Consider the following 13,136-nt stretch of genomic DNA (forward strand, 5'->3'; position numbering starts at 1 on the left):
ACACCTCACTCCTACCCACTTCTCCAAAGTGGGCTGGCTCAGGGTGGAGGACAGAGTAAAACAACTTGCACGGAGCCTAGTCTATAAAATTCGCTACACCTCCCTGATACCGAAGTACATGTCAAACTACTTCCAAAAGTGTACATCTCTGGTAATGGGTACATTCACACCCACCTGCACAAATGTACTTCAAGATGTAACAATCAAAATAAATATGACTTTTTTTTGTAGCTGAGTCTCGGCTGAGACATAAGGCCCTGATGGGCATGGTGGCAACAGGCCGTGCTGGGCTGGGAGCCTTCCTCCAACCTCGCTACGAGAAGGCACGTGGTAAGGACAAGCGCCAACTAGTCCTGAAGGAGGTGCGTGCAGAGGTTGAGGAGGAACGCACCAGCAGGATGGTGGGCGTGCAGCAGCAGGGAGCATGGACAAGGTGCTGCTGCTTTTGGTGTAGAAAACCATACGTACAATTAGTTTTTTCACTACTTTTTAAATTTTTTATTTAATTCACGTGCTGGTCAGAGTGACATCATCATTTGTTTGACAAGGGTGGGGGTCAGAAGTCGTCTCTTTGGTGGTCTTCAGCCACAGGTCCAGAGCAAACTTTGTCCCGGTGCTGACCCGCTCTACATCGGGACCACTGGAAGGTATCCGGCTGACCAAGACGCTCAGCGGTAGCGTGGCGTCCCGCAGTCCTCCCTCAGGGCACACCTCCGACACCCTGCGGGGAAGGTGGAGGGGGTAGGACAGGTCAAAAGGTCACTAGGGCGTGCCTCGACTCAAAACATTCGGCGGTCACACCTGATGGCAGCGGGAAGGTGGTCCGCGTGGACCTCGCCGTCGTGTCCGTCTGTCGCCGACACAACAGCACCGACCAGCCGGACGTCGGCCCAAAGACAAGCGCTGACCTCGGCGGGGGAGGGGCGCAGACAGTCCTGGTGGCGTAACCAATTCCGTTGCTTTTTTTTTAAGCTTAAGCATGCTAACATGCAACGACGAATGAATGCATACAAGAGCAAGTACATGAACGAATGAACAAGTTTGGTTACGGAAGTATTATTGTAGCAAAACTATTTGCAAATGTGTATCTCACTCTGTAATCCCATGCAGGTGTCAGTGTACTAAATTGTGTGTCTGAATCTCAATCTGTGTGTGTATTCAGATCTTTGTCCACGTGTTTTAATTTTTGTGTCCGTATTTTAATTTGCGTGTGTGTAATCAGATCTCCGTGTGTGTGTGTAAAAAAAAAAAAAATGTCTGGCTAATTTTGAGTGAAGTATTTCGATGTGTGTGTGTGTGTGTGTGTGTGTGTGTGTGTGTGTGTGTGTGTGGGGGGGGGGTGTTCTTGTATCCCTACCCTTCTTGAGACATCAACCCTCTGGTCAACATATAAAATAACAAGTGTGTGTAAAAATTTGAAGTGCTCCCCCTCTGGCCAACATATGTAATAACAGGTGTGTGTAAGAAATTTAAATGCGCCAACTTTGGACAAAATTAATAAAAATAAAAATAATTATATAGAGACATACTGTAATAACGGAGTAAATAATGAAGATTAAAAAAATTACAAAAAAAAAACCCCAAAGCTTATCTTTTTTTATATATACATAGTAGAGATGCGCGGATAGGCAATTATTTCATCCGCAACCGCATCAGAAAGTCGTCAACCATCCGCCATACACCCGATGTAACATTTGATCATAACCGCACCCGCCCGCACCCGCCCGTTGTTATATATCTAATATAGACGATGCAAGGCATTAGTGAGGTTATAAAGCTTTTGCCTGTTAAAGAAAGGAGACTGATCCAATGCAGCACAGACATTCGCGTGCCACGCTGTCACGACCCAGACGCACACCAGTGCGCAATCATATGGGAGCCGCGCTGAGCGCACCTCCAAGCGCGTCTCGCTGCCGGCGACGGCCGGGTATGGGCCCGACGCTCCAGCGCCATCCATTTTCAGGGCTAGTTGATTCGGCAGGTGGGTTGTTACACACTCCTTAGCGGGTTCCGACTTCCATGGCCACCGTCCTGCTGTCTATATCAACCAGGGTGAGCCCCACCCCTTTCGTGAGCGCACTGCGCGCGGAGTGACCCCTGTTACGAGCCCCCGGCCACGGGGGTGGCGGGCAGGTAAGCTGCTTACCTGCTGCGCGTGACGCCGGCCGCGGCGAAGGCGGACGAGGCGGGGTGTCGGTGCGGTGGGCGCGGTGGTGACCCTGGACGTGCGTCGGGCCCTTCTCGCGGATCGCCTCAGCAACGGCTCCCGGTGGGGCCCTCTCGGGGGAAGGGGCCTCGGTCCCGGACCCAGGCGAGGCGTCCCTTCTCCGCTCCGTAAAAGTGTCCATCTCTTTTTTTTTTTTTCTTCTGTTGTGGCATATGCAGCAGGTGCCTGCTTGTTTTTCGTATGTGGGTAACAACATTTAACTATGTATATATATTTCCCAATTGGTTTAACTGCCACCCGCCTGAATCTATTTAAAATCTAATTTTTTTTTATTTCAACCGCCCGACCCGACCCGACCCGCGGATAAAATCTAATTTTTTTTTATTTCATCGGCCCGATCCGCGGATAATCCGCGGACTCCACGGTTGTGCCCGCAAACCGCGCATCTCTAATACATAGTATGTATATATTATTAATGTTGTAAATATAAATCTTTATATATCTAGAAAGGCTGGTCCTAAAGAGGTAGGCATTTTTCGGAGGTGTTAAGAAGGTAACAAATACAAGATTGTGTGTGTGTGTGTGTGTGTGTGTGTGTGTGTGTGTGTGTGTGTGTGTGTGTGTGTGTGTGTGTGTGTGTGTGTGTGTGTGTGTGTGTGTGTGTTCTTGTATCTACCCTTCTTGAGACATCAACCCTCTGGCCAACATATGTAATAACCAGTGTTGGGACGTTACGGTAACGCCGTTAGTTTCGGCGGTAACTAGTAATCTAACGCGTTATTTTTTATATTCAGTAACTCAGTTACCGTTACTCCATGATGCGTTACTGCGTTATTTTACGTTATTTTGTATGTAGTATCGGCTAGAAACAGAAGATCTGAGTGTGTTTTATTGGAGAGTTGCAGTGTTGTCCTTCTGAATGTTCTTGTGTCACAAGCCGGAGGCGCGCTCTGTGTGTGTCTGGGTGTGGATGTGGGTGTGGGGAGGGGAGGGGAGGGCAGGTGAGGGGAGCGGAGGGGGGCGTGTCTGTGTTTACTAACAACGGAGCCGCAGACTCGAGTGTCTTAACATGGAGATATTCTCACTTCTTTTTTTTTGTCGATTACAGAGAAAAGAACATTATAGTTAAATGTAAGTTGTGTCTTGGATCAAGGATCCCGCCTACTGCCCAAAACAACAATTCAAATCTGCCTGGTTAGGCTTTGTGTATGTCATGTGTGCCTTCCTTAGGTGAAGCCAGGTTTACAGCTATGTTGTTATTATGCTGTTTGTTACTTATGTATGTTATGTTGCAGCTATTTAAAATAGTTTTGTCAATTTGTTCTGGCCTGAAATAAATTGGCCCTTTGAAACATAGCTTTGTCTTTGTGTGTTGTATGTAGACCACATTGCTTAGCAGAGTTCAGTGATGCAAATGCATGTCAAGTTGATCAACAGATTGTATTATTCTCCAGTGCGATAACAGTACTGAAATGAAGGCTAAAAGAGCATTAATGGGAGCTTTTTTTTTTTTTAAAAAGAAGAATAAAAAAGTTACTAAATAGTTAATTTTCACAGTAACGCATTACTTTTTGGTTTAAGTAACTGTAACTGAGTTACTTTTGAAATAAAGTAACTAGTAACTGTAACTAGTTACTGGTTTTCAGTAACTAACTCAACACTGGTAATAACACGCGTGTGTAAGAACTTGAAATGCGGCCCTTTTGGCCAAAATTAATAATAATAAAAAAAAATGTATATAGAGACGTACTGTAATAACTTGAAGTAAATAATGAAGATTAAAACCAATTACAAAAAAAATTCAATAAAGTGTATTTATATTTACATAGTATGTATATATTATTAATGTTGTAAATATAAGTCTTTATATATCTAGAAAGGGTGGTCCTAAAGACGTAGCCATTTTTCAGAGGTCTCAAGAAGGTAACAAATACAAGAACGGGCTTGTGTCTGTGCATGTGTGTAAAAAAAAAAAAATCTGTCCGTCCGATTTTTGATCTGAGTGTGTGTAAAAAATGTGTGTGTTTGTGTATTCAGATTTGTGTTAAGCAGGAACCCTGATTAGCTGTCTTTTTACACATGACTTTTGCGACACTTCTGCTGTGTAAGATTTGTGTCTATATCTCAATCTTTGTGTGTGTAATTAGATCCTGGTGTGCGTGTGTTAATTTGTGTGTCCGTATTTCAATTAGTTGTTTTTTTTTACACACACAAAACTCGAAATACGTACACGCGAATTGTAAAAGTTGCGTGTATAAAGACAAGGTTTTTGCTACACTAATCGGAATACACAGACACACGTTTTTTATCACACACACACAGATTGCAATACAGACAGACATATTTGGTTGTTTTTTTTTACACGCACACAAATCGAAATTCGGACACAAAAATCCCAATTTCGTTTTTTTGCTGCAGCTGTTACATATACTGTAATATTGTACATGGTACTTGGGATTTGTTATATATTGTATATATTATATAAAAATATAATATAATATAATACTATAATATATCAGTATATATTATATACTGTATATATAATATGTAAATATTACATATATGTTATATTTTATATTGCTATTATGGTACATTTTTATTCTACTTAATACCTGCATTATCCTTTCCATCCTTTGAAACTGAGCTACTGTTTGGAACAATTTCCCTTGTGGATCAATAAAGTTTGTCTAAGTCTAAGTCTAAAAGTCACACGTAAAAAGATCTAGATCCTGGTATGCGTGTTTTAATTTGTGTGTCCGTATTTCAATTTGTTTTTTTTTTACACACACACAAATCGAAATACGGACACACAAATTGTAAAAGTTGCGTGTTAAAAGTTGCGTGTTAAAAGACAGCGTTGTTGCTACACACAAATCGGAAGACACAAACTCACGTTTTTTTCCCACACACACACATATCAAAATAAGGACAGACATATTTTTTTTCTTTTACACACACATCAATGGAAATACGGACACAAATTAAAACACACACACACACACACACAGACCTGATTACGCAACCAGATTGAGATACATGCATCCATCCATTTTCTACCGCTTGTCCCTCTCGGGGTCGCGGGGGATGTAGGAGCTTATCCCAGCTGCACTCGGGCGGGAGATACAGACACACAAATTAGTACATGGACACATGAATCAGATTACACACACACAAATTGAGATACAGACACATAAATTAGTACACGGACACGTCAATCAGATTACAGACGCACAGATTGAGATGCGCATTTGCAAATAGTTTTGCGACAATAATGCTTCCGTAGTAGTTACCTGAAGCTGCAGGTGCGTGCGTGACGAGCGCAGCAGCAGGTAGATGACAAGGTGGTGTCTGTGGGGGAGTCCTGCGCTCAGCCTGGAGGGGTACACTGACTACTATCACTTTAGTTTTTTTTATTGACAAGCCCCCCCCCGATCCCATTTAAATGTCACCCTCTCACCTCCCAAACACCAAGAACCTTTGGACTCGGGAACTGTTCCGCTTCCAGATACAATCCTGTTTCCTCCTTCAATTCCCTGAGGCCCGCCTCCAGCAGCTGCACGCACACATGTTGCTCGCTAGCACAACGTCGGCGTCTAAACTAAAGTCTGAGAGAACGTACCGTCTCATCGGGTTCAACATGGCCACCTGTCGGGAGAGACAAGCAGGGTCGTTAGGAGGCAGTTACCAGCGGGGGGCCGCGTAGAACGTGGCCACTCACCAGGCGGAACCCAAACGTTGGGGAATATCCGCAGTTGCGTCGCCCGTCGTGTCAGCAACACCCGCTCATTGGCTGTCTGCAGGATGATGGACACGCCCACATCCACTCCACGTTGCTGAATGTCCAATGGGATGGCAGCTGCATCTTCGGCGGAGAGGTGCTTGATGGGACAGGAGGCGGCCCTCTGGCGATTAAAACAAACGGTGTTGATGATGTCATCCCATCACCAAGACGGCTGTCAAATCACGACACAGGTCATGTGACTTTGGTGATGAGCGTGCGCGTGTGGCACCTTCAGTGGAACTCCTCGGTCCGTGTCGTCTTTGAGAACCATTAAGCGGTTCCGCTCCAGCCAGCAGCGCACCTTCACCTGGTCAGCAGCGCCAAAGTGACCTGTGACGCTCTGCAGGAAGACCCCGCCTCCAAGGTGAGTTCATGCACTCAAAGAATGAGAAAAGTCACCCACACACATTATTCTAGCAAAATTATTTGCAAACGCGTATCTAAATCTGTGCGTCTGTAATCGAATTCACGGGTTTGTGTACTAATGTATGTGTCTGTATATCAATCTGTGTGTGTGTAATCGGGTCCGCGTGTGCGTGTCTTAATTTGTGTGTCCGTATTATGATTTGTCTGTGGGTAAAAATAAAAATAAACTGATCCTGCTTCACACACAAATCTGGATACACGCAAAAGTTTGAACAATTTATTTATTTTTTTAAGTTATACTTGTATAGCACTTTTCTACCTTCAAGATACTCAAAGCGCTTTGACACTATTTCCACATTCACACACTGATGGCGGGAGCTGCCGTGAAAGGCACTAACCACGACCCATCAGGAGCAACGGTGAAGTGTCTTGCCGAGGACACAACGTACGTGACTAGGATGCTGCAAGCCGGGGATCGAACCAGGAACCCTCAAGGTGCTGACACGGCCGCTCTACCAACCGAGCCACGCCGTCCCTGTGTGTGTGTAATCCAATTCATACACACAAACACATCTTCCACGACAGAGGTGTAGCAAAAGTCATGTTTAAATAGCCTATCAAGGGTTCTTGCTTTACACAATTCTGAATACAGACACACACATTTTTTTTTTTATACACACGCATAGATCGAAATCAGGACATCTTGATTTTTTTTTTACCCACAGACAAATCATAATACAGACACACTAATTAGAACAGGCACACTCAGATCTGATTACACACACAGATTGAGATACAGACACACATAAATACACAGACACCTGAATTAGATTGCACACACACAGATTGAGATACAGGCACAAACATTAGGACACGGACACGTGAATTGAATTACACACATACACATACACACACACACACACACACACAAAGAGTGATATACAGACACACATTAGTATATTGACACATTAATTAGATTACACACACACAGATTGAGATACAGACACACACATAAATACATGGACATGTGATATGGACTACACACACACATTGAGATACAGACACACACATAAATACATGGACAGGCAATTTGGATTGCAGACGCACATATTGAGATACAGATACAAACACAGACACATGAATTGGCTGATATAAGCTCCAGCACCCTCTGCGACACCGAAAGGGACAAGCAGTAGAAAATGGATGGATGGATTACACACACACATGTTGATATACAGACTCATATTATTACATGGACACATGAATTGGAGTCCACACACACACACACACACACACACACACACACACACACACACACACACACACACACACACACACACACACACAGATTGAGATACAGATACAGACTTTAGTACACGGACACATGAATTGGATTACACACACACAGATTGAGATACAGACACACACAAATACATGGACATGTGAATTGGACTACACGCACACACATTGATATACAGAGACACACATAAGTACATGGACACGCAATTTGGATTGCAGGCACACAAGTTGATATACAGACATGGACACATCAATTGGAGTCCACACACACACACACACACACACACACACACACACACACACACACACACACACGCACGCACGCACACACGCACACACACACACACACACACACACACACACACACACAGATTGAGATACAGATACACACCTTAGTACACGAAAACATGAATTGGATTACACACACACAGATTGAGATACAGACACACAGAAATACATGGACATGGGAATTGCACTACACACACACATTGAGATACAGAGACACACATAAATACATGGACACACAATTTGGATTGCAGACGCACATTTTGAGATACAGATACACACACAGACACATGAATTGACAGAGATAGGCTCCGGCACCCTCTGCGACACCGAAAGGGACAAGCGGTAGAAAATAGATGGATGGATTACACACACACAGATTGATATACAGACACACACACGTTAGTACATGGACACATGAACTGGATTACACACACAGAGATTGATATACAGACACACATTATTACATGGACACATGAATTGGATTACACACACACACAGATTAACATACAGATACACACCTTAGTACACGGACACATGAATTGGATTACACACACACAGATTGATATATAAACAGGCATTAGTACACGGGCACGTGAATTGGATTATAGACGCACACATTGAGCTACGCCTTTGCAAATAATTTTGTTACAATAATACTTCCATACACGCGCACACCTGAAGAAAGGGAACATTCTGTGGCGCCACTCCATCCCGACACACTGACACCAGAACCCTGCGAACCTTCTCCATCCCGCCTCGTTCTCCTGCTCGTTAGCGCCCCCGTCAGTCCACGTCGCGCCACTTACGAGGTGAAACACACCCACGCAAGTATCAACAATCATTTAGTTGGGAAAATAACATAGTGATAACTTATGTAGTAGTGGTGTTGTTACTAAAGCCTGTAAATAGGAACAAATCAAATAGGTAAGTGTGTATTCGCCGGTGGCTGGATATCCGCAGTGGTCACTCGTTTCATGTTTGATCCCGGAATTTTGAATAGTTGTAGTACATGAACGCTGTAGTACATGAACGCTGTAGTACAACTGCATTCATGTTGTTTTCATCACCACTATACACCAATACTGATGACGACGGTGGAATACATATCCTAATTTAGTGATTCCAAGACTGTGGTGGTACGCAGGCTACATCTAGTGGTACGCCTAGGATTCACTTGATTAAAGTACAGTGTTGTTTTTTTCTTACAGTCAAACACAGTGTTACTGTTCAAACGGTGTGTAATGTTACAGTGGCCCAAATGATGAAATATACTTGTTAAATAAAACCTCTGCCTTGTTTATAATGAATACTTAGGCCTACTATGCTACTGCAGTTTAATGTTGGTCATTATGCTGGTACGTGGAGAGCCAAGTGCTGTCTGAGGTGGGAGTTTGAGCGACGTTTTCGGATTGAACAAGTCCTCGCGCCTAAAGTCTCTCACCACATTTTCCAAGTTTACTCGACAAAACTCCTCCGCATAACAACAATTTTTTGGACCCTGGTCTCTTGTTTTGTGAGTCACAAAACAAGAGACCAGGGTCCAAAAAATTGTGACTCACAAGCCAAGTCTGAGCAGCCATGTTTAGTCACATTTTCCCTTACTTCCAAAGCAAATTTCATGTTTTGAATCAGTTCAAAATACACCGTAGTTGTGCTTTATGTATATTATTACTGTATATTCAAACAACTTATGGCGCAGTTGTTTATTCTGGGCTATCAATTTGCTTTTTCGACACATATTTTGGAAGCCAAATGTTCTAATTCAACGTCACGATTAGCTCACCTGACGATTACATCACGTGACTGCCATTTTGAGCTCTGATTGGCCATTATTTTCTCGGCCTTTATTTTGTAAACATTGGTCTTGTACTCCCTCGGTTTTTATAATTATTTTAAGGTAATTAGTTTGGTGGGTTCCTTTTAGCTGTTTTAAAGAAGAATGGAGTACTTTGGAATGAATGTATTTAAAAATAATTAACATCATTAATGCATAATGAAACCTTTTCGGTTTATTAGCTTTCCAATGATACCAACCTTTTTAAAATTGAATAAATCAACAGGAAATGAGGATATTTTTAATAAAAATGTCAGACTTGTAATATTAACAAATATTGCCTTCATTTTAGAAAGTTACCAAGAAATTAGTGCATTAACACCCGTTTCAATAATCCATACATTTAATATTTATCACATTAAAATGATACCTATATCACTCGAATCATCTTAGCAAGACAATGTCTGATAATACTGGTTTCATGTATCTCAATTAATCTTCGAAATTTTGCACACAAACCTAAGTCAAAGTAAAATATTGGCTTTTTGCTAACAATACTAACCAATGCTAATACTTGACGACCAACTAGCTGTTGCTAACGCTAACTAGCTCAATCCACGGTAATAAAAATGGCCATTCGGTGTGATCTATCAAACAATGTCGTGACAAACATAATACTTTAACACATTTAGTATAAAGTTGTGGACTTACGAGACAGAAGCAAAAACAGCTAACTTCCTGCAAGAGAGATGTAGTTTGACCCTACATCCGGTACGACACTTCACAATAAAAGTTATGCCTTATACACGACCCTGCTTCAGGGTCCGCTGACTGTTGTGGGAAATGACACAATTCGATCATTAAAGAGGGGTTAGTGCATCTGCCTCACAATACGAAGGTCCTGAGTAGTCTTGGGTTCAATCCTGGGCTCGGGATCTTTCTGTGTGGAGTTTGCATGTTCTCCCCGTGACTGCGTGGGTTCCCTCCGGGTACTCCGGCTTCCTCACACATCCAAAGACATGCACCTGGGGATAAGTTGATTGGCAACACTAAATTGGCCCTAGTGTGTGGATGTGAGTGTGAATGTTGTCTGTCTATCTGTGTTGGCCCTGCGATGAGGTGGCGACTTGTCCAGGGTGTACGACGCCTTCCGCCCGATTGTAGCTGAGATAGGCTCCAGCGCCCCCCGCGACCCCAAAAGGGAATAAGCGGTAGAAAATGGATGGATGGATGGATGTCAACACTCACGGTAGTCTTCAGCGTACATGCTACAGTAACACACACATGTTAACACACACATGCTTCTATACACATTTTAACAAACATATACTAAGACACACATGCTAATATGCTCATGTCGGGATCAAGTGGTTCTCTTTAACCTCTAGACCTGCTCCATTTAGACAGGACTTTTGTCAAGAACTGATGCCATATTAATACACTTGAATTGAATACACACACACACACATACACACACACACACACACACACACACACACACACACACACGACTCAGTGCATTTAATGAAACGGAAGTCGCTAATGCTAACGGTATTGATTCATTTAATTATCAATAATTTGTTATCAGGGGGACTGTGGCTCCTCCTCTTTCCTGCCGTCACAGCGGTGCTCCTCAATCGGCACCTGAAGGGTCAAAGGTCTGCTCAGCGGCTGTATTTGGTCACGCGAATCATCTGGAACGACGCCACAGCGCCCCGCCTTACCGTGATGGGCACGTAGTGGTGGAGTTGCCTGATGCCCATGGTGGCGAGGACGCAGGCGGCGACGGCGACACACGCCTGGAGGATGAGCAGAACCAGGAAGAAACCTCGCAGGCCCGACACGAGCACCTGGAAGACACACGTCACCTCTGTAAGGACGAGTGTGGCAAATCTCCGCCCACTGGCAACTATTAGAGCTGGTAAACGTACGTCTAGCGGCCATAGTTGGCCGACGCACCAGTTGTCTCTGTCGGGGTCATCGTCGGGGTCATCGCACAATTGCTCAGACAAGGGGCCGGAGGCCAACACCCAGCCCAGGTAGGCCATGCCTCCGAGGCTAAACAGCACGCTGATAGCGTTCAACGCCAGACACGCCCACATCTGCAAGGCGGGGCGACAATCAAGCCGGCCGATCAGAGCACGGCGGCAATGACGTCATCAACTCACCCGTGCCGACGAGACCCGCCTCCTCGATTACGCTGCCATCCAGCCCGAAACCACAAACTGCTCAAGAGCAGAAAGACAAACTCATCAGTGGAGAATAAAAAAAACCCAACAGTCTGCGGCGGACGCGCCAACGCACCAACACGCCGCCGCAGAACGCCACGTGGAGCGTTAGGAACGGCGGGTAGGCGGCGGTCAAGCTGAAAAGAACAGACAGCAGCCCGATGACCACCTGGACCACCTGCACACACACACACACATGAAGTCGCCCGCTCATGCGTGGCGGGTCACGCTCACTAACCCCGAGGCCAAGCAGCACCGCCCCCTCCAGGTTCGCTTTGGGCACATCATCCTCCGTCTTGGAGGGGGAGACAGGGGTCGAGGTCTCTTCCGCGGCGCTGCCTCTGGGCGTCTGAAGCGGGATAGAAGCTTGATCCTGAGGGATGACCTGAGTGACGATCACCAGACCACCCAGCCTGGCGACGGATGAGGACGCCATGTTTTGCTGTTCGAATGACATCACACGTTATTAGCACTACACTACGTCACTTCCATCAACTTGTTTTACAGCAGTTAAGTGCCAACCCTCCCGAATTTTCCGGGAGACTCCCGAATTTCAGTGCCTCTCCCGAAAACCTCCCCGGACAACCATTCTCCCGAATTTCTCCCGATTTCCAGCCGGACTTAAGGCACGCCCCCTCCAGGTCCGTGCGGACCTGAGTGAGGACAGCCTGTCGTCACGTCCGCTTGGCCAACCAAAAAGTAACCACAGAACACTAGTGTTCTGTGGTTACTTTTTGGTTGGCCAACGGTTTACGTTGTATTGCGCACCCTGACGGCAAGTGTGGGAGGTGGTTCTGAAGTATGAAGTAAAGAGACGTAACTACATCACCTCGCCTGGTTATTGACTCCAACCCAGAATATTACACTGCCCATACCTACGCTCCTTCAAAGGCTGTGCTACTGGCTGCAAAGCATTGCACTTTCAAATACAACGATGAGTAGAGGAGTGTTATGTGTGTGTATATGTGTAAATAAATGAACACTGAAATTCAAGTATTTACTTTATTTATATGTATATATATATAATAAAATAGATACATGTATATAATAAAATACATACATATATATATATATATATATATATATATATATATATATATATATATAGAATTCACTGAAAGTCAAGTATTTATTTTATATTTATGACGGCGTGGCGCAGTGGAAGAGTGGCCGTGCGCGACCCGAGGGTCCCTGGTTCAATCCCCACCTAGTACCAACCTCGTCATGTCCGTT

At 44.5% G+C, this 13,136-nt stretch overlaps 2 protein-coding genes across 6 annotated transcripts in view; both read right to left on the reverse strand.

The window, feature by feature from the left end:
- Positions 1 to 507: 507 nt before the first annotated feature.
- Positions 508 to 8,651, reverse strand: nudt17 (nudix (nucleoside diphosphate linked moiety X)-type motif 17). The gene is made up of 8 exons (XM_061983308.1): positions 8,567 to 8,651; positions 6,178 to 6,305; positions 5,886 to 6,069; positions 5,787 to 5,812; positions 5,617 to 5,720; positions 5,458 to 5,539; positions 802 to 935; positions 508 to 721 (listed from the first exon to the last, which is right to left on the reverse strand). The coding sequence occupies exons 1-8, from the start codon at positions 8,649 to 8,651 to the stop codon at positions 508 to 510; spliced, it is 957 nt and encodes a 318-aa protein (XP_061839292.1).
- Positions 8,652 to 11,221: 2,570 nt separating this feature from the next.
- Positions 11,222 to 13,136, reverse strand: part of adam15 (ADAM metallopeptidase domain 15) — a 36,552-nt gene continuing 34,637 nt past the window's right edge. For all 5 annotated transcript variants that reach the window (XM_061982985.1, XM_061982983.1, XM_061982982.1 and 2 more), the window contains 6 exons: positions 12,142 to 12,345; positions 11,980 to 12,081; positions 11,844 to 11,900; positions 11,607 to 11,777; positions 11,400 to 11,525; positions 11,222 to 11,319 (listed from right to left, as the gene is read on the reverse strand). The gene's annotated coding sequence lies outside the window, so the exon portion shown is untranslated. The remainder of the gene's footprint in view (positions 11,320 to 11,399; positions 11,526 to 11,606; positions 11,778 to 11,843; positions 11,901 to 11,979; positions 12,082 to 12,141; positions 12,346 to 13,136) is intronic.

This window comes from Nerophis lumbriciformis, linkage group LG21 (assembly GCF_033978685.3).
Source record: "Nerophis lumbriciformis linkage group LG21, RoL_Nlum_v2.1, whole genome shotgun sequence".
Classification (NCBI taxonomy): Eukaryota; Metazoa; Chordata; class Actinopteri; order Syngnathiformes; family Syngnathidae; genus Nerophis; species Nerophis lumbriciformis.

Bases quoted from the DNA above. Each gene is read 5' to 3' on its own strand.
- nudt17 (XM_061983308.1), bottom strand. From the start codon at position 8,651: ATGGAGAAGGTTCGCAGGGTTCTGGTGTCAGTGTGTCGGGATGGAGTG. The intron at 6,306-8,566 runs GTATGGAAGTAT...CTCACCTTGGAG, and splicing joins CTTTCTTCAGGTGTGCGCGT to GCGGGGTCTTCCTGCAGAGC. The intron at 5,540-5,616 runs GTGACATTTAAA...GTACCCCTCCAG, and splicing joins GGTGTTTGGGAGGTGAGAGG to GCTGAGCGCAGGACTCCCCC.